At 37.2% G+C, this 22,910-nt stretch overlaps 1 protein-coding gene across 2 annotated transcripts in view; it reads left to right on the top strand.

Moving 5' to 3' along the window:
- Window positions 1–22,910, top strand: part of ZDHHC2 (zDHHC palmitoyltransferase 2) — a 30,586-nt gene that overhangs the window by 4,578 nt on the left and 3,098 nt on the right. For both annotated transcript variants that reach the window (XM_086463990.1, XM_086463992.1), the window contains exons 2-8: window positions 6,099–6,125; window positions 9,323–9,417; window positions 12,323–12,443; window positions 13,344–13,413; window positions 14,962–14,994; window positions 19,799–19,919; window positions 20,646–20,778. In XM_086463990.1, coding sequence (XP_086320116.1) covers window positions 6,099–6,125; window positions 9,323–9,417; window positions 12,323–12,443; window positions 13,344–13,413; window positions 14,962–14,994; window positions 19,799–19,919; window positions 20,646–20,778 — 600 coding nt within the window. The remainder of the gene's footprint in view (window positions 1–6,098; window positions 6,126–9,322; window positions 9,418–12,322; window positions 12,444–13,343; window positions 13,414–14,961; window positions 14,995–19,798; window positions 19,920–20,645; window positions 20,779–22,910) is intronic.

The raw sequence follows: 22,910 nt of genomic DNA, 5'->3' as shown, positions 1-22,910 counted from the left end.
AACTTTGTATTTTTTAGAATGTATTTTGCAAACACCACATTTTTAGCTCTTCTCAGACCCCCTTCTGAAGTTTAGCCAGCGGTGCTCCTGTGTGTTTCTCAAATTTCATTTGATTTCTTTCTCAGACTTTCAGAGACAGCTGCCATTCTCCACCTCTGAGATGGAACCGAAGTCTGTGTTAAGTATGACTGGTTATCTCTCTGTGTAGTGCCTAATGTACTGCCTATAGGTTTTGTGCCTTGAAATTTAAACCATGACTTTAAGTTGAAAATCTAAGGTCTATGGTGAAGATATAATTATTAGATGAGATTGTGTTTTCAGTCAAAGATTTAACACTATATAACATAGCAGCCTGAATAGATGTACTTGTCCACGTGTACCCCTTGTTTGCTAAAAGGGATCTGGTCATACAACTTCTCTAGAAGTAGTCCTCACTCTTCAGGTAGTCCTGACTTGGAAAGTAAATGGGAAGTTTGTGAAGATGAAAGTTAGATCAGTTCTTGGGCATACGCAATTCAAAAGCAATGCTTTTGTGACTTTACCTAAAAAGCTATCAAATAGCAGTGTTGATATATTTTGATGGATGCAGCATTAGGAGTTAAAATTAATTTACCAACACATTCACAAATACTCTTAAGTCCAAATGTATGGATTGTTGATGACTATTTATGCCAACCTTAAATCTCCCAGAAATTTCTGTTACTTTTGTCCTGAAGCGAAGCAGTGGTGGCAGAGTCTCCACTTTGTCACTCTGAATCAATGCATATCACTGCTCTGTCTAGCAAAGAGGTAGTTTATATTGCAAGCACTGACTTTTTTTTCTAAAGGACTATGGCAGACAAAGATAGAACACTTGTCACAACTATAAAACACTTTCATATGTACAGAGAGCTGAGTTAAACTGCATCTATAGATCAGTGTTTTACGGCTTCAAATATGCTATAAAGATAAAATACATACTTAGTTTTGTGAATCAGATGCAAGTCATTAAACTGTATAAAAGTTGGAGAGAAACAGCTATTTATAGATGTGGCTGCGGAGTCTCTGAATCAGATGTATCTTATGTTCCCATTCCAAAGTATTAAATATTTTAAAAATGTACATAAAATATGAAAGCAAGATTTTGTATATCCACTTCCATCAAAGCTTTAAAAAATTAATTGCTTTCTCCAGTCTTTTTTTTTTTTTTTTTTTTCAAATGTAACCATTACATTTACTATTCAGGAAATTTGATTTGGGGTTTAGAAGTCAAGCAAAATTTAATGTTAGAAAACCAATGCAAGTTTTTTACATTAATTTTATCTTCCAAAATCTTCTGGGTTTTGTGGTAGCATTGTGTCTTGCCATGTCTCTAGTACATGGAGACGGATGCCTACTTAACTTTTCTGTGGGTGAGTGAGAATAAAGACCTATAAAGTGAGATGTATTCAAGAAACAGGAAATCTATTTCTGTCACTGAATTAAGGTCTGACCCAGTGCAAGGTGCCTAGCAATGTGGTTTCTCTCCTTAGCGAACTAATTTGGTGATGGAGTTGTAGCAGGCAGTTTTGAGACACCGTCATGCCTCTTTGCTTGCCAAGACAGCATTCCTGATGCTGTATGGCTTTCTCCCAGTGAGGAAGGCTAGCAGTAAATGTGGGATGAATTCCCCAGGCTTCTCTGGGTGTCCTTTCCATCCTGGACTTTTTCCTGTCTTTTGTTACACAACTTTCTGTCCTCAGTCACTGTTGTTTTGTGCAAGCGCAGGCTGTTCAGCATTGACTACTGAATGTGCTGTTCCTGTTTCTGGCTTCCTGTGGCTCAGGGCAAGCAGGGAACGATGTTTCTGGCTCAGGAAATTGGCGTCTACGTTGACTGAAGTCTTGCATATGTCCCAGCCTGATCCCTGTTTCTGATGAGCACTGTCTGCGAGCTGTGTAATGAAACTGAGAAGCTCTAATTATGTGATAGTCCGCTAGTACTGAACTGTAAATGGCATCCTGACACTTTAGCAATGGAAGGCTGATTCTTTACGAAATTGGCTCCTGCAGTATCTCAGGCAAACAGAGCTGTAACTTTTTAATGACTTCTTGAAGACAGGTCATGGTTTTCTAATTATCTCAGTCTCTGAATATATGTAAGTATCATTCCATTCCTCTTTCAAAAGGTTTTACCCTGCGTTCTCCCGTATTGTAGAAACTGCTTAACGGTTCGGATTGGTGTGTCCTTGGCGTTTGTTTTAGTCATTGTAGACATAAATGATTTTTTACCCTTATTATTTGTATGCTATTTGACTACCAATAAATGAATTTGCAGCATTTCAGGTGGTATTTATTCATGACAGGATGCACAGTCTGACCTACTTTTCTGTGTGCTACCAGCAGTGAATATAACCCCTTGGAAGAGAAATGAGAAAACTGCCAGAAAGACTGTTATAAATGATTCACAGAAGACTGTATGATCGAATACTACTATTGAATAATACAGCAAAGCTGTATCAATGAATCTACTAAAAAATATAAAATTTGGTTTAAATAAATATATTGTGTGCTGTTCAGGAGGTGTGGAAAATATGAAATGTTTCTTTGATCAAATCCAAAATTAGAGGGGTTTTTGGTGTTACAAAATTATTTTCCATGCACTTAAATAGTGTGATTTTTAAAGTTATAAGCATCTTGTGGTTACCCTAAGAAGTCTTTGTATCGTGGCCATTCTACAAATAGAGAAAGTTTAATTTTTAAGAGAAATTTAAGAGAGAGTTTGATTTGTAAGGGCTTGCCTTTTTTTTTTTTTTGCCTTTTTTTTTTTTTTTTCCCCTTCTCTGATGGTCAATTCTGCCACATTTGTGCAAAAAAACCCCAAACCAGATAAAAAAAATCCCCTTTGTTTCCTCTCTGGTCCTGTAATACTGCAGATGCCTGTTCATTACTTTCTCACGCATTATACTTCCTTCAGGGAGCCTTCATCAAAGGTAATTTAAAAAGGCGTAAGCAGGAGGAGTAGTACTTTACTTTGTGAAAAGCTGCAGATTATTGGATATCTTGTGTATTCCTCTGTGTCACCATCTGAGAGGATGTTTGTTAAGCAGCGCGGCCAGTCTCCTTGTAAACACTAGTTGAGTATGTGTGGAGAAAAAAGATGGTAAGATTGAAGATACTGGCATCTCTCTTCAGCCTTGCCCCTTCTACTTCAGTCTCTTACAGTGCTTGCAACTCAGGAACGTATGAAATAACTCATGAGTTATACTCAGGTGGTAAAAGAGACTGAAAAGACAAATATATCCAAAAAAACCCTGTTTCTCACTCTTCTGGAATTAACTAGACGACATCTTTGGGCACTTACGTTTTAGCCTTCATGATCTGCAGCTCCTGACTATCAGGAACATTTGACTTCCAAGCTGGATACCACAAAAGCTGAAAAAAGATCATCCACCAAGCAGGTGTAGACTCTGAAGAGTGCATTTCATCCTGGAGATGGACAGAAATGTTGAAAAGCTGTAGGCTTGCAGTCAGGTAGAAATTATTAAATTTTTATTTATTAGTTGTATTGGTCCTTTACTTACAGACGTGTGGAAATGTTAGAAGTCTCAAACACATTAGTTAATACATTTTATCCAAGGTTAAGGGGGGAAAAAGATGACAACTGCTTTCACAGCAATGTTCTATACCGTTCCCTTGTTACGAGAGAAAAATACCACAAATCATTGTGAAAGGTTGGTTAAGTAGATTGCAGTTTGAAACTGGTGATTCTGCAATATGTGCTTGGCTATGGCTTTTTAATTAGCTTGGCTATGGCTTTTTAATTAGCAAGAAGACTGGCAAAATTTCTGCTTACCTTGCTGACCATACCAAGTGGAGAAAGAAGAACAGAATTTGAGTAGTGGCTACTTTGTCCTAATCTGAGAGCTCCAGAACTTTTAAATTACATGTCAGCTCTACAGATGTCTTTGCTCTCTTCTGGTGGATAATTGTTTGCTTAGTTTTACAGTTCTTGTGCATTATTGTACTGGAGCATCACTGCTCCTCAGAGTCAAATGTGTACATGTTCCCTCAGCTTTAGATGGATATTTAGTTTATCAAGTTCTAAAGATTTCTCTTAGGTGAACTAGAAAACTGAGGGCAGAATAGAATTTTATTTATAATGGCTAATGCAACTTCTGTGGTGTCTTTCCGATCTTTGCGAAGAACTTTATAAACATGGTTATTTACTGTTTTCCCTCAGGTAAGGTAGATGCTCATTTTGGTAGAGCTAAAGTCAAATTTCCGTTTTAATAGACCTATTTATAATTACAGAGTTATGTAATAATTCATGTTTGAGAGGACCTCAGCTTACCTAGTCCAACTTACTGATCAAAGCAGGGTTAGGTGTAAAGTCAGGCCACGTTGTTTATCTGGTTGAGTCTTTAAAAGCTCCAGAGATGGAAACCGTACAACATGTCTGGGCACCTTGCTCCACTGGTGGACTGTTCTCAATGGTGGAAAAGTTTTTCCTTGTATCAAATCTGATCCTCTCATTTCAACTTAAACCCATTGGCTCTTGTCCTCCCATCCTGCGCCGTTATGAAGAGTCCAGCTCCACCTCCTCGATGCCTCCCTGTAGGTTCTGTTAGGTCCTCCCAAAGCCATGTCTTCTCCAGGCTGAACAAGCCCTGGCTGTGCAGCCTCTGCTCGGAGGATGAGTGATCCGGTCCCTGCCAGCTTGGTTGCTCTCACCTGAACTTGCGTCTTTGTTGTATTGGGGAGCCCAAAGCCCCACAATATTCTGAATGTGGTCTAATGAGGGCTGCTTAGAGGGGGATGATCCCTTCCCTTGACCGACTGGCCATGCCCCTGCTAATGCAGCCCAGGAGGCTGGTAGTCCTCTCTGCTGCCCTTCCGCAGAGCCGCTCTAGCCCGGCAGTCCCCAGGCTGTGTCGTTGCAGGGGGGTTGTTTCGTTACAGGTGCAGGACTTTTCCCTCACTGAATTTCGTAAGGGTCCTGTTGGCCCAGCCTGCCTGGGTCCCTCTGGATGGCAGTCCTACACATGAGCATACCAGCTGGTGTCCCCAGAGTGGTGTAATCTGTGAACTTCATGAGTGTTCACTACTCCAGAGCATTAGTTAAGGCATTGAGCAGCACTGGTCCTGTGGTACGTCTTTGGATTGTGCAAGATCTATTTAAATAGTGACTTTCACTCTATCAACAAGGCTAAGTTTAATACATCAAAGTAGGATGGCCTGGCTGCTTGGCCTTTTCATCGGGAATTTCCTTGTGCCTGCTCTCTGAAGACCAGCCTTGTCCAGACATTTTTATTAGGAAAACCAAAGCGGGTGAGAGATCCATATAGCTACTGTCTCTCACTTGAAATTGTAGGTGCCAGTATATTACAGTTTGTAGAATGCTTCATTGGGATGGATAAATGTGTGGTGGAGTGGTTTGGGTGGAAAACAAAGAGCACCATGAGGTTTTGATTACATCGGAGTTCCTGATCTCTCAGAGATGCCTCTTGTGGGGTGTTTTGGTGTTTTTAAATAGTGTGACCAAGAGTACGATACAGGTGTAAGAAGAAGATTTATTCTTTTCATAAATGAGATGACTGATACACGATACCTGTGTACTCCACTCCATGTCTGAAATACTTGCGCCTTTCTCCTGTAATCTGTGAGCAATTTCTTAAAGGAGATGCAACTTTTGTCTACTTTTAGTTTTTATGCCTTCAAGTTCTAAGGTATCACTGAGTATTGCTGGCAAAACCAGTTCCAGAGTCTGACACCTCCACCTCAAGAACAGAACATATGTAAACAGTAAAACCTGTGCAACCACGGTTAAAGAAATAGCTGTTCAGAGGTGGCTTTTCTTGGGTTAAACTTGGGCAATTTCAGACGGATGGAGGTGCTAGTTCTCAGGAACTGAGCCTGGGAATGGGAGCCAAAAATCCTTATAAGCAGTTGGCATTGTCTACCTGCTCTTGCGATGAATGTACACAGCATAACAGCTTGATATTGTGTGGCCTTAAGCTTGTATTGTTTGATGATTATCCTTCCCTCTTTGGTTGAAAAACAAGTTTAAAACATTCAGTTACATCATTTGCTATTTAAATGTAATTTTTACTCTTTTTTTTTTTTTTTTCCATTTTCCAGTGACAATGACAAATATTGGAGAAAAAGGTAAGATTTTTATTAGCTGTTTGTAAGTGGAATTCATATATCAGGGTAGTGTAGTGGTTTACTAGTAGAATTGAGATACAGATTTAACCTCTTTTAAATAAATACAATTTTTTGTGTTCCTCAGCTCCTTTTATTCTTCTGCCATTCCTGAATGTTGCTTCAGCCATTCCAAACAGAGATGAGAAAAATTAGAACTTTTTACCATTCTTACTGGCTTTCTGAAGTGTCAACTAAAATAACGCTTATATTCTGGTTTTTAAACTTTTTTATTCATAACAAGGAAAGCTCTTGTAAAACTAGGACTTCTAAAGATGAGCAAGGTGTTTGTGTGGAGTGCAACATACTTAAATGGAAGGTGAACTTTTTCTGCAGTTTCTTTTTAGCCAGTGTCTTTCAAGAAACAGAATCCTTCGGATATGTAACCTTTTCAGAAGATAATAAAACTGCCTGATTAACTGTCGTTAGAGTTTCTACTCCGAGGCTGTAGCAAGTTTAGATTGCTTTTCCAGATGCTATTTTAATACTGCAGCACAACATGGAAGTGTAAAGTGTGGGGCTGCAGAGCTTTTGAAGGAAGGGGTTGGGGGTTAGGAGACAAACTGTATGCTTTTTATATTTGTGTAATTAATTCCAGCAGGTTTTTAAGTCCTTGGCAACTGCCTTACTTAGAAAAAGTGTTTACCAATTAAGAAACATTTGCTTGAAAAATTTTTTTACCGTTTGTGATCTCTCCCCTTCTGTGAGTGCATAAGAATATCTGCAAACTTCAGCACCTGCGGACTTTGAAGTAATTCCAGTTTCCTGCTGCTCCAAAGTGTGTGCAGGGGAGACGAGTGCGTTGTTAAGCATTGCTCACAAAGCACCTTAGAATTATCAGCAAAATGCATTGGGGAACATTACATTTCCTTATTTTTAGCTGCTCAAAGCCTTGGTGAGTTTCAGCCAGTTAGGAGAAATTTACCCTGGCTGCACTTCTGCCCTGAGTGTTTTGAGGGGTGAAAAGTGGACAAATGGGGCTCAGCCCTGCTACAGATTGCTGCAGATTTCCAGGCAGCTCTAGCTATGCTAGCTATTTCTTCATGGGTTGCCTTCAAGCAAGGGATATGCCATTTGGTTTGGTTTTTTTTTTTCCAGAAAAAGTGTAAAATAGAAGGATTTCTGCCCAGGAAGCTGCGGAGAGCTCTTCTTTTTGTCTGAAGGGAACTGAGGTTCTTATGTTGGACTCTCAACACCCACAGACACAGTGGAGAGCTGGGTAGCCTGGAGTCTCCATTGTGGTGCAGGGAAACCGATGGGTGGGTAACCGGGAGAAGTGACCAGTCAGGACCTGGACCAGATTGGAGAATGGAGGTGCAAGAGCAAACAAGAAGAGCTTATGTCTGATGCAGACTTGACTTGAAAGGGGAAACATAGGATAATGCCTTTAGGGCAAAATTTTGTCTTCCTCTAGTAGTCTTTTTTTTTTTTTTTTTTTTTTTTTAATATATGAAAAACGAATTTTGCTTATCAATCACAGTTACCATTTGTCTTACAACAGGAAAAATTAGGTGCAGATTAGTAAATACAGAGTGTACAGAACTGATGTAACGTGCCCTACCTTACCCTCACTATGCCATGAATATGCTGTTTAAGGAAATACTGGTTTTGTTTGAGTAAATCAGGAGTTTTCTAGAATTAATAGAAATGTTGTGATAACAATTAACAATGTGTGCTGTTCCTGCCAGATGCTTGTGCAATAACAAGATGGTCATTTAGTGTATTGTGCTTGATGTGGAGTCCAGTTCTATCACTTACTTATACTGATGAGATTTTTTTCAGTTTATAGGCATGGCATATGGCTCTTTTCCCCTGTCATCCCAAAGCTTTGTACAGTGTTGCTTCTCAGATTTTGTTAGCTTTTGTTTATTATTTTTTAACTGCCTAGTGCATAAGAATTGTGTTGCTGCTTTTTTGAGTAAACAAACTTTGACACCAGAAACAGTTATTCAGCATTACTTTTGAGGCAAAATGACAAAAAAACTAGAACGTGCTGCACTACTGTTCCTGCATTTATACACACCGTCTTGCATGTGTTACGGAAAATTCTCTAGCACTGAATAGCAATATATATATAAAAACATGGGCTAACCATACTGTGGCAGTATTTCAGTTTGTGTAGTGAAAGTACACAAGTTTCCCTTTAGGATGTTTTTTGATAGTCTTATGAATTTATAGAAGTTGTATAAAGACTATTTGACTGTGTAGCTTCCATATAACCTTGAACGCTCTATGATCTGAGTTCATCTGTACAGCAGGGAAATAATATTTTTCACTATTGCTGTCCTAGCTCTCCTTTATTTGCTGCTTCTCTGCATGAGAAAGAAAAATCCAAGGAGATACTCTTTCTTGTGCATTTGAGCAAGTTAATCATGGGATACAAGTTTTTGATTTACTGTTTACTGTAGTGAATTGCTTAGCACAGTGAGAGCTTTTAAATGGAAACACCTATCCGTTCATGGCAGGCTCTTTGGAAGAGTTAATATTACCTTTTGTATTCTAGGAAAGCAACTCAGCATGGTAAACATTGGCTGGCCTCTATTAAAACAATCTAAGAATAAATCACTATCTGTGAAGAATATAAAGTAGTGAATGAACATTTGAATTTAAAGAACCTGCAGGGTTTTAAAATCCACCCTACATCCTCCCTCCTAAAAATCTAGCAAAACAAATTAACTGGTTATGGTTACTACTCAAGTATCATATGCATATCCCCTTACTTTAGACATTGTTTAGGTAGCTATACTTGCTTTTGGGGGGTTTTGGGTTTTTTTGTTTGGGGTTTTTTTTTTTTTTTTGTATGGCTAGCAGTCTCCCTACATGGTTTATAAAGCTAGAAAGCAGAAATGCATCAGTTATTTAAAGGATTTAACAAATACATAAAGAGAGGGTGCTTGCTAAATAATTATGGGGCTCTATTAGGCTGTTAACCATTCCCCTCAAACTTTTTTAATATATGTAGCCTGTATTGTAACTTTCCCCACACAGTCTGTATTTGTCTCATGTAAAGTTGCAGTGCAATGTTCTTGTTGCAAAGCTTTTGCAGAGCCTCTGTATTTGCATCTGTTAGAGTAACTAACTGTGATACGTACAGCATCCGTTTGTAAGTACTATAATACCACTGGTCTGTATGTATTAATTCTGTTCCTTTTTGATTTTAGTTGTGTGCCTGGTTGCTTACCACATATTTTTCATGCTGTTCGTCTGGTCATATTGGAAAACAATCTTTACGCTACCAATGAATCCTTCAAAAGAAGTAAGATAAACTTAACTTTTGTTTCTGAAATAGCCTAGTCAAATGCCTGATTTTGTAGTATTTGAATAACTTAGACTCTGATCTCGTGTAGTTTTACACTGTGTAGAAAAATACACCTGGTAGTTACAGCTTCTTAATAGGAGTAAGTCAGATTGCAAACAGCATAATGACCAAGATAAAAAAAAATTACACCTTCTCTAAGTTGTAAAGGTTATTTAATAGATTTTCAAATTTAGATAATTATGAAATTAAGAAGAAAAAAACCTCTCCACTTGAAAAATATTAGTTGTTTGTACTAGCAGCTTAAATCTTTGCATGGGAATATAATACTTTTATGTGGGCAAAAAAATTACTTCCCTGTGTTTAAGATTTCTATTGCATGTCAGCATCTATCTGTTGTCCTCTGAATTAAAGCTTCTTCCCCATCTGTTTTGATATGAAGGAACTTGGGAGTTGTGGCATGTGCACACAACAGATAAGCTGATGTTGGGAAGCCAGGGCTGGCTGAGCAGGAAGGGAGCTAGTACAGAAGAGCTGCATGGAAAAGAAGTCTGAGTACTCCATGTCTAAGTCCAGCTAGTACACTAGTGTTAAAGAAGAGGGATCCACTTGTCTTGGAGAATATTAAGATACAAAACCATGTTCATTATGATGTAGCCTCAAGATGATTGCTTTTAGTACTGTAATGGGGTTTTTTTAATTAATTTCACATTCTTTCCAACATGTTAAAAAAAAAAAAAAAAAGAGAGAAAACTGTCAGTAGCCTTGATGAAAATCCTCCCTTCCTCCCTATGCAGCTTGGTACCACCAGCACAACATTTGACCTCTTCCATCCTGTCTTTATACAGAAACCCCACAGTCCTCAGTAGGTGCTATGTTACACAACCTCTGAGGTCAAGGGGAGTCGTGCTATGGCTGCTCTGGAGTTTGAAATGTCCACAGAGCCAATACTTGTTTCGGCATAGACTCATAACTCTAGCTCATATAACTAGCATGCCAACACAAAATAAATAGCTTGTGATTTCTGCTGTCTGTTGTGCAGAGGTTCTTTTCTGAATAGTTTTCATTCACTAATGAGAGATGTAATTGTGGAAACAAGTAGATAATTCGAAGTAATTGGCATTTTCCTTGAATTTCACACTGCAGTCTTTACTACAGCTTGGGATGGAGAAGAGCGAAATAAATTAAGAACCTATTTCATTTGGTAATTACATAGCAAAATATATGCGTGTATATGGTGACTGTAGCGATAATTAGAAGGGTTTTCAAATCACTGGGCTGATGCCAATAAAAGACTTAGAAAACATTTTGACAAATCCTTAGTAATTATAGTGGAATTCCAAAGCCATCATACAATGCTACTGGAGAGCTTCAAACGGGATATTAAAATACTGAAGTCAGGTAATAGATAGCAATGTGTGGTGTTTCTGTGTTCTTTGAATTTATATAATGTTGCTGGTAGTGACATCTTTGTTGTTCCATGTCTTTCTCCTATTCTACTAGAGCAGTATTTTTAAAATTTAATTAGGGTATTGTGTAATGTTAAGTTACTGCTTGTCTTCTAGTTTTTAGGATGAAGTCTGTAAATGTAAAAGGATGTATTTTCAACATAACTGGACTGACTTATCAACTATAGCAAGCAGTTGTTTGAAGACTGAAAAACAGATAAAGCTTTTGTGGTTTTTTTTCCTCATAAATACTGCCGCTGGTGCAAACCACACAGCCTGTGTATTTATTTTTAAGCTTATTTCAACTTCTTAGACTATGAAAATCACTAAAGTTCTGCTTCAGTTTCTCTTTAAGAGACTGAGGGACTTCACTTTAGTGTGTGCCAATCTACCTGCGTGTACCAGCTATATACCTGCATGAAGGTGGGAGAAGATGGTTTTCCAGGCAGGATGGTTTTTTAGACATAGGACTACTCTGAGAAGCAATACAAAATGATGGAGCAATAGCTCTGTGTACATCAAACAGGAAGCATTAAAAATAAAAGTATTCTGAACCAAGTTTCTGCAGTGAGAAATCCTATGTATCCCAATGTAAATCAATTCGGGTGTTGTCAACAGTGTATTCTTGCTGGGGAAGAAGTGAAAGGTGACTTGAGAAACTCATGCTAAACATGAACCTCCAGGTTCTGCTGGAAGATTGTGAGCTTTATCAGGAAGGTAGAGTGGTGCCTTCTCTGTGGAGGTGAGAATAGGCTCTTAACTGTATATTTCTGTCTGCTTTCTTAGTTGTACATGCATCACTTCCATTCAGGAAAAGAGTTAATGTTGTTGCAATGACTAGCCTTTCTGTAGACGTAAATGCTATGCAGAGGGCTTCTGTTTCTAGTACAGGTTAGAGACAGCCACTCTTCCTGCCAAATACGGACTTCTTTTCAGGGGTGATTTTGTACCCTGTTTCTCTGATAGAGACGCCAAAGACATTGGCATCTGCCAATTTCTAGAAGCTACAGCGACAAAGTTGACTATGTTGCTGTTTTGCAGAGGGCTTTCAAGTATAAGAAATTTGGATAAGAGATTCTGCTATTACTAGTACCTTATTTTCTTTTGGTTAAAGACTGACATCCCTAGCTTATTTGTAGTCACTAGCTAATATTAGTGTTACAGAAGAAAATTAACTGACCTTTTAAAGGGATGGTAAGCTCTTGGTCCTCCTCTTGAAGAGTGTCACTTAGTAGTTCTGGAAGCATTCAGCATTGCATCAATACCAAATCAGAAATAATTTTAATTTTGTCTTCAGTTGCCATGACTAATTTAGTGGTCTTCGGAACACTGGGTTGTTTGCTGTAATACCTTGTACGTGCTGCTAATCCATCTTTATATAATGAGTATTTATACATCTCTACAGATACTTATTTCACTTGATGGTAACGTATCTTTGATTTTAAAAATCATTCCAGTTTCATCTGTCATATTCAGACAAGGAATCCCTAGAGAGAGAGCCTAGAGGTGAATCCCAGCAAGAAGTCTTACGACGGGCAGCCAAGGATCTTCCTATCTATACACGGACAATGTCTGGAGGTAAATAGGTGTTCAGGAGACCACTGAAGGCAGGTGTCTTGATGTACTACCTAAACTAATTAAAAAATTCCAAAGGTTTGGATTGTAGGGAAGAACTGCTTTTCATACTTCATAAAGTATCAGTGACCCAAGAACTTAACTTTAATGTAGCTTTATGCAGCTACATTTATTCAGTGGAAAGGAAATTTAGGATTTTAAAGTGGATTGGCAATGCCTTGCTAAATGTTTGCAAACTGACATCAACAAATAGCTTGGATAACAAACTGCAGAAGAAGCTGTAGCAGTCTTTAACTGCATAGAGTTCTTCCATAGGTTAAAAATAATAATAAATTAATCACTGTCTGCATGTCATGTATAGCTAGATAGATCACAGCAAGAAACTGTTACTGTTTTACTTGCTGGTTGTTCAGTTGCAAGAACAAAAGTTCTTCCAAACTAAGAGTTAACCTTAACCTACTGATGTTGTAACTTTGTGAATGCTGGCTAGCTAAGCAAATCCAAGAGATAATCTCATATAGTAAATCAAAGCTGTTAGAATAATAGCTTAAAATAGCTATATTGTTGAACAGTCTTTAAAGGTTTTCCAGTCTAGTTGAGGGCTTTGTGAGTTTTGTTGGTTCATTGGTTGTTTTGCAGAGCTGAGAGGTTTGGAAGAAAAAGCCCTGATTAGCATGATTAGCAGAGATTGCAAAAACCGAGCTTTTTGGATTCACTCTGCTAGATTCAGCATTGCAAGTACTTAAAGAATGCTTAAATATTTGCACCTGCTTCTGATCATGCTGAAATGCTTTCCTGGGGGTTCTGCTGGGCTGAACTGCTAGTATTTACTTTTGCGCAGACTTCAGGAATCAAAATGTGTAACTGTACATTGAGATCTAATCTTGGAACTTTTTTCTTTAGCAATCAGGTACTGTGACAGATGCCATCTTGTAAAACCAGATCGTTGCCATCACTGTTCTGTATGCGACAAGTAAGAAAAATTTTTAAAAAGCAGTTTTCTGAATTAATGGATCTTTTTTTTGACACAGAAGCTTTTGTTTTTTCATGCGTAGATTTTTCAGGTTTAATGTTTTGGGATTTTTTCAGATTTATTTTTTGTTTACTTGTTTTTAAGGAAGTCTGTAACTTACTCTAATTCATTTGAGGGCTTTCTTGATGCCAACATGGATCACGTGGTGTTATACATTCTTTACATAACGGTTAAAAATTATTAATATTAATAAAGAACTTTCCTTAAGAATGTAACCAAAAATAGCTGATAAACAAAAATTTGCTTCTTTTGTTAGAATCTGAATAAAGATCACTACCCTTCTCAATCTAATCATGATGTCACTTACATCTTATCCGAGGTAATAAACTTAATATCCTATTTTTCAATGGATAACTTGCAGGTTATTTTTGTTTTTAAAAAACCAACCCCTAGCATCCCTTATTTCTAACTGAAGCCATAAAATAAAGTTTTTGTTTGTCTAACACAAAAGGAAGTTCACCTCTCTATTCCCCAGAAATCTAACTGCTTTCTAATTTAATCTTTCTTTTGGCTATTCTCTCTGACCTTTCTCCCTTTAGCCTGGATGTCTGTGTGTTTCCCCACTCTTGCCCCTAGTGATTTGAATTTCTGACTTTAAGAGAAGGGGCTTCCTCAAAGGTTGATTTATTCTTAGCTTTAAGGCTGTTCCAAATACTCTTCAGCTGATAATGCATCAAACCTTCCAATGTAATTGTGAGGCAGAGAAGACTTTCCATTTTGTCCAGCAAAACATCAGAGGCACTGAAAGAGTAACTGAGTTGAGGCAGGAAGAGGATCTTGGTTGTGTTGTATGGGATGGTGGTTGCCATGTGAGATAGGAACATTCTTGTATCTGAGCAGAGTGGATCAAAAGGTGACCTGTGTTATCCTATGAAATGTGAGTGAAATTTGCAGAATGCTGTTAGTTAATAATATTTTGCAGAATACCTTAATTTTGTTCTTACCTTGTCAAAATTCACTTGCTTCAACTACATCTGATTTCTTGTGCATGCTTTATTAATGGAGAGTGATTAATTGCAAAAATATTTGGGATTTTTCATGCAAGGTGAGTTCTTGAAAACCTTGTATATATTTCTATAAAAGCAGATCAAATACTTTGAAACATATTTAGTTTTATCATTAAGTATGTAATAGTTGAATGAGCCCAGTTTCTAAGGCTCTGTCAGAGAATAAACAATAGTTGAAAAACCGATTCAGAACGAGGACCGAATCCTAAAGTTGAAGTTGTATCTTGGATTTTCTTAAATCATGAAGCTCTTGACAGAACAAGTGTTTTGAGCTTGGGTTACCTACTGTTTACTTGTAGGTAAACTGTATTATGTGAACTTAAATAGATATCTTTGTTAAATAGATTAGATAAACGATAGTACATATGGGTAATTCTTAACCTGTATGTGAATAATTTAAATCTGACACGTAACTGTGTTTCTGACTTATTTTTTCTTTTGCCTTTTGCGATTCTTGGAATTCTGTTGGGGTTTTTTTAAGATGCATTTTGAAAATGGATCATCATTGCCCTTGGTGAGTGTACTGTTGGCTTTATTTTCTTACTTTCTGATTTGGTAAAATAAACTCTTGAGGGACCTGCTATGAAGGTGATGCTTCACTATTCTAGAGTTAGCTGCTTATGTGAAGTTAGTGGTTTTGCAGGAACATTGGAGTTATTTACTGTATGTCATCTTTTCCTGGTTGCGAGGTGAGGAAAGAAGTTCATACATCATTTTTCTTAGACCTTTGTGTTAGGTAACTCCATGTTTTTACAGTTAGGAGTAGGTAGGCTCTTCTAGTCAGTAAGAAAACTTCTTTTAAGAATTGCATCTTTTCTTTGTGGACTTTGAGTATTACTGTGGCTTGGTTGCATTGAATGATTAAATACTAACCTAGCTTAAAACCCAAAGGGAAGGGCTGTGCCTTGTTCCCCTTATGGAAGCTCCCAGGACAGCTTGAGTGGGCTTGCCAGAAACAGCAAGATAGCTTTTCTGGTTTTATTGGTTCTTTGTTCCTTTTCATTTTTTCTCGCCTCTCCCTCCCACCCTCCCTCCTTTTGCTGCCATGTCGGCCTGCACAGTAGTTTTTCCTCTTTTCTCAGCAGCCCTTGGAACCAGTGGGGAGGCAGGATGTGTAATTAATTTTATGTCAGTTTGGCAGGTATCTCATGGAAATAATTAAAGATAATTGTTTAGTAAGATCCAAGTTCAGAGTGGTAGATGGCAGTTCTTCGCCATATGAAACCGAAGAAACAGAAAAGAATCTCCTGCATTGGACAAACTGAATGGTAGATGGTTATAAGCAGCTCGTTTGACCTTCTAAAATCAAATTCCTGGGTAGAGGAGACTCCGTCCTGGGGGAGGAAGGGGTGCTGGGCTCCTGCTGTTTGTCTTGATCGTGATTACAGCCTCTGACATAATGCAATATGATTTAAGAATCCCCCCTTATTTTGCAGCTGTGTGTAGATACAATTGAAAGAAATATTTAACAATATATGGTAGAGTTACTTCCTACATATTTTGTTGCTGTAGGGGTGTCAGTATGTGAAACGTGATGATGCTTAGTCTTAGTAGTGTGCTTCTTAAAAAACAAACAAACAAACCATAAACAGATAAAACCATTGAGTTTGGAACAAATTTCTTGTAAGAAAGAAGGCTATTTCCTTTTTTCAGCCTTCTTATAGCTGTCTTGTAGAAAGCTATAAGAAAAATAGCTGTCAGGCTATTCTTGACAAAGTATCAGTGAAAAGTCTCAATATTACTGTTATTATTCAGTATTATACACACTTCTCATAAGCTTTATGGTCTATTGGGGATTGTTTGAGTTGTCCTGCCTTGGGGTAGTACATGAAAATGTCCTTTATGTAAACTTCAATTTCAGAATAAAAATCCATTGCATCAAATAGCAAATCATAAACTGAGTACTTAAGGGTTGTATAACAGGGCAGCAAAGTTGTATTTCACTAGGGCATAGACTTCTAGAAAAATAAACTATTTTCCTCTCAGTAGCATTTGCTTATTTTACCTGTTTGCAAACTCTTCATATCCAAACAACATAAACATACTCAGTTTGAGAGAGTATTTACATTGCTTGTTGTTTTTAATTTAATAAACAATGGGTGCAAAAAGAAAAAATAGAAATGGAGAAGGTACTTGAAAGACATGTAATGCTTCTTGATGGAGAATTGTTCCTTTTGTACTCCAAGTAACAGAAATACACTAGAAAAAGAGGTATTGTCTTGCTTCTTTTTTTCCTAATTTGAGTAGATGTTCACAGTTCCTTGCTCACCCTGGAAAAAAAAATAACTATGTGGAAGTGATAAGAGAGTTTGGAAATACTGCGCAGGTGCTGATCGACTTTATAGCCTCCTTTAAAGACCCATGTTCAAGGGTTCCTTGGGAAATACCATATGGCTATTTTGCCAACAAAAGTAAGGGTGCAAAACAATATAATGGGTGGGGTTTAGTCCCCCTGCACATATCATTAGGTCCTGCTTTGCGTTGGGGTTTTTTGGTGGGAAAGAAGGAGAAAGAACCGATGTGATGGTTTAGGAAGAGCAGGGAAACAGCAATGGGAATTACTACTGTTTTAATATTCTGCTAGGAGAAGGGTTTCTGGAGAGAGGACAGGTAAAAATAACCTAGGGAAAGTAAGATGAAGCGTTTGGAAGGCAGAGGTAGTAAGATGGTAGTCGTATCCTAGCCCCAGGTCAGCTGTCTTCTGCTTTGGGGGAGGCTTTGTTTTGGCTGTCACTCCTGGGCTAATGGAAGTGCTGTGATAAACGGAAGTATTTAGTGCTAATTGTTCTCCAGCTCCTCTAAAAGGTTTAAGTGATGCAGAAATAAAAGCAAAGTGGTGCAGAAATACCAGCATTGTGATTTCTATGCTAGTGCTTCTGCTACTCGTACTATATATAGGTGGAGCTGCAGGGAGGAATGTGATGGCTTGAGGCATCACCGAACATGTAGTTTGTATATAACTACTCCAATACTAACAAGGCGCATTAGGAACACCTTAGGAATCATTTGAAACACCTCCCTTTGTCTTTTGAGTCATCTGAAAAGAATTTAGCATCTCCTTAATTCTGTGATGCTTTTTGTTAACTGGGTTGCATCACCTTCAGTGCCTTGTGAGTTATTTCTTTGCTTGGCATTTTCAGTAAACTAACTCTTAAGACAGAAAGGATGTACCTTCTTTTTGTACTTAAGTGTTTTAAATGTTACCCGTAATCCAGATTGTTACCCTGGGCTGTTCTGTGTGAATGTTTCACTGCAATAGCACACTATTATTTAGCCAGTTGTCGGTACATTTATGAGTTTTCCTCAAAAATGTTAGACTTCAAAACCAACCACCGTTCTTGGGTTTTATGATTTGATACTACGTGTTCAAACAGTACAATTAGAAATCCTTGGTGTTTACTTTGTCTTCAATCTTCTGATGAACAATTCTCTTCCAGTCAGAACTCCTCACTCTGGGGCTTTGTCAAAAATTGAAGGGAGTGGAATAATTTATGAAAGTTTATTTTAATGTGTCTACCATGTGCAGTAGTGGAAAAGAAAGAGAAAGAAATCTGTCTTTGGTTCAAGAAATTTCATCTTTGGGGAATAGCATTTCACTCGATATTTCTTTTCTCACAGTAAACAGTGTCATAAAGTGAAAACTGTCCTAAAATAAATACCATGAAAGGAAAACAGGGTTATCATAGAAACCTTGAATCTGAATTGCTTGTGGTTTGTCATGGAATTGCTTACTTTGATATATTTAATGAAAAAGAACATTTCACTGTGGAGAACTGTAAATTTACTTTCCAATAAGAATCATTATGAGCTTAGAAACAAATCTTCTGTTTTTTTTTAATTAGAACAATCTGTTCTGAGTCCTTCTTAACTGTAGTTCATACAGACGCTTAGCTATTGCTGCATGTTTAAACAGTGATGCTAAATATAATGTTTGGCCAAGGTGTTGTTTTGTACATGAAACAAACCCTCCATCCACCCTGAGGATGGATAACTAGTGTACAGTGAAAGTTTATTTGGTATTTTAAGATTTTACCCTATTCTGAAGACCATGTGTCCTGCCATTACCCTCACTGTCTCCCTAAAGAATAGAATAGTTGCAATAACTTGTCCTGTACTTCTAGAAGCTAAAGTTGAGGCTTTCCATGTGTTCTTATTTTTTGAGAATTCTTTTTCAGCATACAAGTGCTTTCATGGATGTAGCGTTCTCTTAATTAGCTGATCTTTCTGACAGCAATATAGATTAGTTAAAGAAGGTATGGAACTTTTTTTTTTTAAACTCATGGTGGAGAGTTATGTCAAAGTTAGTGCAATGATAACTTACTTTGGTTATCTTCCTAATGCAACCAAATAAAAGAAAGAGGAAGATGTTTGCCAATAAACTGTCTGTGGGCAGCACTCCAATATTTTTCATTTGGTGGATATAATATTATTACATGTTTAGTAGAGCTCTAAAATTTGTAATAGTTAACGTATTACCTCTAATAGGAAGCTGCAGTACTCTCGTCGTGTCTCCCTGATGATAGTCTATACTACTGCTCATTATGTATAAATTCCTTACAAATGGGAAACAGGTGAACTTGAAGCCCATAAATAAAAATTATAAAATGAGGTTTATTTTAACATTTGGATGTGTATTTACATGTTCCTGATCTCTCTTATTTGCTGTCGTGTTGTCACTGATTTGGAACATTTTCTGTTTATTCAACAGTAGTATTTCTCTTGTTATTTTATATGAATGTAAATATTTTTAGGAATCTCCTATGAATACTCTTAAGTTTGAGAATCTTAACTAAGAAGTTTTGGTATGTAGTATGATTAACGAAGGAGGATGTGGATTAAATGAGACTGCTTTTATTCTCACAAAATTCAGTTGAGATTCAAATTCTTGGCTTGTAACTGTCCCAGCTGTTATGTGCAGTGTGCGTAATGGTAAAACACGGATACTTAAACTTACCTACAGACTAAAAAAGTAGCTGTAACTGCAGTCACATTTACATCAGATGTGCTGGGAACAGATTTCATAGCATAAGTGAAAATTCAGTTTCAGTACACTGTTGAAAGTGATTATTAGCTGGTAAAGTTCTTTGGGTTTTTTGTGGTGGTTTGGTTTTGATTTTGGTTAGAATTACTACACTGATTTGGGAGTTGAAGCTAAATACATTGCAGTAGCTTGAGGCACCAGAGATAGGAAGCAAAACTTGGTTTACATGCTGATACTAACTTTTTTAGAGTAAGTTCATTTAATTTTAAATTGGATTAAAACAAAGAAAATAACTTTCATTAAATGCCATTTTTACTTTTACTTTTTTTGTTATCAGGGTGAACAACTGTGTAGGATTCTCCAATTACAAGTTTTTTCTTCTCTTCTTGGCTTACTCGCTACTGTATTGCCTTTTCATTGCTGCAACGGATTTACAGTATTTTATCAAGTTTTGGACAGTGAGTACCCTAATCTACATACTGGCTTTAAGTGTGTGAAGTTACCACTATGTGAGAAGTTTAAGATTCTGAAGCATTACATTGTGATCTAATATGAAGTACAAAAGTTTATCTGATAATCATAGCCCTCTGTTTTTTCTGTTTATTATAGTTTATGAAATTTCACATATTTCTTCATTATTTTGAAGCTGCATAGAACAACTATGCAATTATTTAGAAAACATTTTACAAAGGAATTTATATTATAGATAGACTTTTGTTCACTTCCTTTAATGCTGTGCTATGAAAACGCTTCAGAGAAATTTTCTAGTATTTTAGTTATGATTATCTGGATTTACAACTTAGGATATTACCTTCTTAGATTTGCAATATTTATGCTGTAATGTAAGTATTCTGAAAAGGCTAATTAAACAAGATAATTTTTGTAAAGATAAATTATTCTTCACTAAAAGACACTTCAAAGTTCAGATCCGAATTTCAGGTTCTTCTCAGCTTTTATGCTTTTTCAAGAAAGGGCCTGTTTCTTTAACTTGAATGCTGTCAGCAACCTAATTGCATGGCCGTCTGTACATAGAAGGCATGTAATTCATTTATTCAGACTCTTGTTGTGTGGTATGTTTGTGTCTGCACTGAATTTAATTTGGCTGAATAGAGGATTATTAATAATCAAATTAAACAGCTATTTCTGCAATTCTAACAGCATAATTTTTTTAAATTTATTTTTAGAATGGCCTTCCTGATACTCAAGCGAAGTTCCACATCATGTTTTTGTTCTTTGCCGCAGCTATGTTTTCTGTCAGCCTGTCTTCTCTCTTTGGGTATCACTGTTGGCTTGTGAGCAAGAATAAGTCTACATTAGGTAAGTAGATGTAATGCTTCTGTGTTTGACAGAAAAAAAAAAAAATAAATATTTTATGTATGGGGTTAACAGAAAAAGCAGGCAATCCTACACAGGTTCCTTGGGTCCTGGTTAGAAGTGCCCAGATCTGGCAGTGTCCAGTACTGACTCCCCGCTACTGCTCCCTGGAAATTCTGACTCTTTTCCTCTTGCCCCAAGGGGCCAGGCTATTAATGAACTTATCTTCCTCCTGCCGCTTCCTGCCATCCACAGCTTGTTAACTGAAACTGAATAAACTAAAAAAAAAAAAAACCCCCAAAAAATTAAAAAACTGAGATCACTTTCCAGTAAATGCTTGACACACTGATGCGTGCTTGTGTAAGTGCTTCTCGTTTGGCATTCCCAGCCCCCAGGTAAGAGTCCTCTGATGTGGTGTCTCAATCAGGACAGTGGCTTCAGCGCTTGGTTCCCACCCTTGCCCCCTGCAGAACCAAAGTTCCTCCATTCAGTTCAGCTACAATTTTGTTTAAAAGCTCTGAAAGATGTAGTTATTCATTCCAAAACTTTGCCTGTACTGGAGGTGAGGAAAAAAAAATCTGGAAGGCAGGCAGATTGTGGCCCTACTGTTGTTAGTTTTGATCAACATGAATGAGCGCAAAGAGCTAATGTCAGAGAATGGTCTGATAGAGAATAACAGCCTTTAAGGTAGTGCTTCTATATTGAGTAGTAAGTGAACAGGGAAATGTGAAGGGCAGTTTCACAGTTGAGAGTCCTGCCTACCACATAATTTTAGATGCATAGAAGGGGCTCTGTGTTATGAATTAATTTTTACAACCTCAAAGAAGATGGCCTGTGCCTCTGCTGTGGGACAGTATATATAACTACATTGAATATCAGCATTAAACCAGGATTTCCTACCACTTGGATGCATGTTTGTCTGGTTACAGGTCTTAATGAACAAATAAATGAACAAATAAATGAATAAATAAATGAATAAATAAATGGAGGTGCAGAAGATTTGTCTGCCTGTTCTATACTAGATCCTGGACTGTAATAATACCAATTTGCAATATATTCATTAAAGTTTCTAAATTTCTAAATGCTTTTCCGTTGATATAAACTGAATTAGAGTAAGCCAATGAGTTGATCTGTTTTTTCCAGTTCTCTTGGGATTTACAATTAATGGAAAACTTTGAATACATATCAGTGGAAGAAAGCTTATTTATTTCAAGATTCTCTAGGGTTTATGGGTTTCTTCAGTATTCTGAAAAATCACCTACTTAGAAATTAGTATTGGAAAAAATTTGTTAGCTCTAGTTATAAGTGGAAAAAAGCTTTATTAATGATGCTTAAATGAACAGAAATAATTATGTATTCTGTTCATAAACTGTTCTTAGTATTGTAGTGGAATAAAAAATTGCTAAAAATTTGTTCAAAGGTAACCATAATGCAGTACACTTCTAATTCAACATTTCATGGTTTTGAAACAAATTGAATTCCACGCAGATAATATACCATGTTTTCTGTACACTTAAGCTACTCTTTGTCTCTTCTTCCCATTTTACTTTGGGAAATTGCTCAGTCTGTGAAACTGAACATGCAATAGTTCGGTAATGAAGCCATGACAGCTTTAAGTGTCACTGTGCTTAAATCATTCTGGGAGCTGTTTTCCTGGCCTAACATGGGCATCTAAAAAGTTATCTCGCTTTTCCCTTCCCCCTTCTTTAAAACACCTTGCAACTAATGCATACTGTGTGTTGAAGGTCATTTCCAGCAGTTCATAGCTAAGGATTTACTGCAGAAGGATGATTTCTGCATGGTTTGTGTGAGCTGTGCTGTCAGGACATCAGGACATGGTTTGCCTACTATATATAGCCAATTAAGGAAATTAAATGGCTATCAGTCACTTGGTGGAAAGTGAATGAGTTTTCTGCTTCAGGCACTTTGCAACACTTCAAGCTATATATAGCTCTCTTCTCTAGAAATTTAGGTTGGATGTCCATGGGGAATAATCTGGAGCTACGAGTAAAGCTCTTTCTTTATGCAGCTGTAAAAACACATAATATTTTCATACCCCAGGGTGTGAAAGGCTAGTTTTACTACTAAAGTAGGTTGAGCTTTTCTTCTTTTCCATTACTCTTTCCATAGTAAAC

This window comes from Leptosomus discolor, chromosome 4 (assembly GCF_034619465.1).
Source record: "Leptosomus discolor isolate bLepDis1 chromosome 4, bLepDis1.hap2, whole genome shotgun sequence".
Taxonomy (NCBI): domain Eukaryota; kingdom Metazoa; phylum Chordata; class Aves; order Leptosomiformes; family Leptosomidae; genus Leptosomus; species Leptosomus discolor.
The sequence above is the reverse complement of the archived record's forward strand: the minus strand, read 5'-3'. Positions and strand labels throughout refer to the sequence as shown.